The following is a 3,909-nucleotide window of genomic DNA, read 5'->3' as shown; positions in this document are numbered from 1 at the left end:
TTAAAGTAGAATAAAATAACAATTGTGAATTCAAGATGCTAGAGCCCTCCCCGACTTGGTTAAAACCCTAAGCTTTGCTTGCTTTTTAATTGCTATTTTAGTTAATAGTAAGATAGAATTGATCTCATGTCCACTAGGGGTAGGATAAAAAGAGTAACACTGTTTAGTCTTATTGAAATTATAACCCAGTCTATACGGTGTTAGATGTTAGGTGATAGGTGAAATGAAAGTTGGAATTAAATGACTCATTTAATTATATTTATCATTTAATGTCATATAAACGCCACATAAACTAGAATTATATTCCTAATTGGACTAATTAGCATTATCTAGATAAAAACTTCACACAGTGGAAATTTCCGTTGAGCATTGCAAAGGTTCTCAAATTCAAATTCAAACCATTGAATTTGTGGGTTTCCAATTAAGGCTAATTTTCCTTATAGTATTTGGTGGACTTTATCTTTTATGAAAAATGCCATTTTTCATCCAAATTCTTACTTTTGGGATGTTTGATTCACAGTTTTTTCTATGGAATTGTTTTTTCCAACTTTAAGTCATGTGAATATATTTCTCTTCAAAAATAAATAAAATGTTTTCTTTAAAGAGGGGGGTGATTTTTATTTTTTAGGTAATTTACTCTCTATTTCTCTCTCTCATTTATCCCCCCTCTCTTATCTACCTACAAATTAAAATGGACAAGTTTAATATTTTTAAGTTGAAACTAAATCAATCAAACTCATTCCATTAATAATTTTCTTACAAATAAGTTCTAGACGTGCAATCGAATTGTCTAATTTTTTTTTTCTTTCCATACAAATTTCATACTCATAATTAAACGCGCCCTAGAGTAAATAAATAAATAAATAACCAGTCATCGTCAAATGATTATCTATTCGTTGTTATATTTTCATATACGATTCCGTTCACTAAGAAAATTATATATTTTGTCGAGCAATTGGGAAAGTTCTCAAAAAGTCACATCTTCTTTGCTCATTTTCCTTCCATGTTTACTCTCGTTTTATTCTCTCCAAGTTTCTTTTCCAAAACATAATACTAGACGCCTATTGTCAACAAAATTTCAAAGGATAAGAAAAGCATCCTATCATGTTGTTTTCCAATGTGTTCATTCGGCTCCATCAGTCCCCAAAATTATCATAGTGCTTTTCATGATTATTAATAATTGATAGCAAATTATACACTTGTGATTTATTTGGTAAGCTCGATTGGTATTCAGAGTATGTATATATATGTTCCAATTGGTCTATAGTGAATAGAATATGCATAACTTGTTTAATCTTTTCCCATTCATTACACCAAAGATAATGAAAATTTATAATATATGTTACTCGTAAACTTGCTAATGAATATTAACTATCGATAAACGACCACGTGCATGCTAGTTAAGCGTACCAAATTTTCTATCCACAAAATGAAAAACAAATTTAAGACATCCATATTATTTTTAATTATCTTTAATTCTATATTATTATTGGGATGTATTGTGTGTACACAATGGTGTACACACAGGCTTACACCCCCTCATATGTAATAAAAATATTCGTGGGTCTCCTCCATGTAAGGAAAGTGTAAGACTATGTGTACACCATCAGCATTTTCCACTATTATTTTTTATTATTTAATTCAAAATGGTGCTATTTTTTTTTCTCTTTTTGGTAATATATTGTTTTTTTTTAATTATTGTAATAATTTTATAAACTATAATTCAGAAACTTAGAATCAAAATGATGAGATCGCCAGTGCATCTAGAAAATTTTCCTCGAGAAATAAATCTTAAAATGTACAAACTCTTACTACCCTACGCATAAATTTAACTTCGGCTTTTTAGCTAGCTGATTAGCCAAGCCAACCTTATCTCGAGTCTGAACTCCTGAGCTCCCAAGCCATGTAGTACCTTTCTGTGCAACAGTTGGACTGGACGATACACTGAATAGGATTTTAACTCGTTTTTTAATTCAATTATGTCCAATAACATGCGATCTTCCCTGTCAAAGATGTGGCTAAGTCTCTGCTCAACTTATGGCTCGGCTGGCGCGAGGCTGAGATGCAAATCAAGCCCGAATGTATCATCGAAATTAGGCCCATCACCTGGTCTAGAAAATCTACTTAACGAAGGCCCATCCAGCTTCCCGCTGTGGGCTTTAACGGGTTGACCCGCAACACTTGTCAAGCTGGACTCCCCTGCACTGCTGGCATAAGATAAGCTCCCTACACCCCTCCCAGTTGTAGATGCGGAAAACACGCACCCATGCGACACATGTAAGGGATGTGCGGCGCGTGGAACGTAAACCCACGATGGAGAAGGCTGAACCGCCGCAGGAAGAACCACCGGACCCGACGGAGAAAGTAGATGAGGAGGCGGAGCAAAGGCGGAGACTATAGGGTTTCTCATGTAAGACACGGTTGCGTTTCTGTTTGCTTGCATTTGTGCACGTTTCAATTGTTGCCTCTCTTTCTTGTGGGCGTTTTGATGGCCACCTAAGGCCTGTGAATTGGCAAACTCCCGGAAGCAGTACTGGCACTCGTATTTCCGGCCGTCAGAGGTCGGAAAACCACCGGACTCCGGTGACCCTGATCTTCTTTTGGTGGATTCTACCTCTTCTTCTTCTATTACGTTAAAACCAAAGAGCTTCAAGACTCCATTACTTGTGCTGTTATGGCATGTTTTACTTTGATACTCTAACTCTGCCATTTTATATATATCTATGTATGTAATTGTGTGTGTTTATGGGACTGAAAGAAAGGGATGAATTAAGAGAGTTGATTCATTTGTGGGGGTAAAGTTACAAGGGTTTAAGCTTCTGTGGGCAGTGTAAACGATAGATAGATACCATATATATAGTAGAACCGTGGGATTGGATTGTTGGGAGCGAGGGTGGGGTTGCGGACATCCCAAGAAGAAGAAAGTAAGTGTAAATCTGGGGACAGTAACCCAAGAAACACTTAGGGAACCAATGGATTACATTTGTCTTTTGACATGATATACACCCTTCTTAATTTCACAAGGATTGAAATACCTAAAATACCCTTGGATCTAGATGCCAAAATTTTACTAAAATCTAATAATTAGAAGAAAATTATAGTACATGAATTTGAAGGGAAGGGTCAATTCATTTTGCTGTTTTTGTGTTAATGTAAGAAAAGTAGAAGCTAAGCAAAGAATGTGATGCATGTGAGTAAGGGGCAAAAAAGTTACAACTCGAAAGCTCGACCCGATTGGGTCGAGTTTGGCATTATTTCAAGTTGGATCTGGTACCGTCATATTTGAAATTATATAGGTCAAGTAGGTTTATGGTCCAAACCTACCAAACTCATACAAATTGACCTAACCCGAAATCAAAATATGAAAAACCTATTCTAAAATCAAATACAAAGTCGACCATTTTTTCACTTAAAACATCAAATTTAAGCTCTTCCTGTCTCTCTGGTGAGCATCTCTTTTCTCTTTGATGAAACTGCCAATCACCGATTCGACAACACCCCAAGTTCTTGCTGTTTTCATGGTAATTCGTCATCTTTCTCATATTTTGAATATAATTTTTAGAGACACCATTCTTACTCTATTTTCTCAATGACACAATATGTTTGATTAAGAGTTCTAGTTGTAGCCTTGTACCCTTACCCAATCCTAGAAATTCACGGTAAAAATCGTGCCTTAATTGCTTTCTAAGTTAAGGTTGGATTAAATAAGGAAACAAAAGCTAATATGGCGATTATTATCATGCGATTGTACAAATAGTGTGATCGTTTGGCACAATCTGTTTGCTTTCTTTTCTGCATCTTAAGTCCTTGCGATCACAAGGGCTCATGCCTTGTGAGCTCAACTTTTCCTTTACATCCATTTTGGTCCCTGACTTCTTCCTTTTGTTTAGTTCGAATTTTTTCCATGTG

The 3,909-nt window shown here is 35.6% G+C and overlaps 1 protein-coding gene across 1 annotated transcript; it reads right to left on the bottom strand.

Annotated features, from left to right (window-relative positions):
• Nucleotides 1-1,731: 1,731 nt before the first annotated feature.
• Nucleotides 1,732-2,958, bottom strand: LOC111369336 (zinc finger protein GIS3-like). The gene has a single exon (XM_022990813.1). It carries the CDS (start codon nucleotides 2,708-2,710, stop codon nucleotides 2,036-2,038), a length of 675 nt encoding a protein of 224 aa, XP_022846581.1. The 5' UTR covers nucleotides 2,711-2,958; the 3' UTR covers nucleotides 1,732-2,035.
• Between the last annotated feature and the right edge of the window lie 951 nt (nucleotides 2,959-3,909).

Source organism: Olea europaea, chromosome 20, assembly GCF_002742605.1.
Source record: "Olea europaea var. sylvestris chromosome 20, O_europaea_v1, whole genome shotgun sequence".
Taxonomy (NCBI): Eukaryota; Viridiplantae; Streptophyta; class Magnoliopsida; order Lamiales; family Oleaceae; genus Olea; species Olea europaea.
The sequence above is the reverse complement of the archived record's forward strand: the minus strand, read 5'-3'. Positions and strand labels throughout refer to the sequence as shown.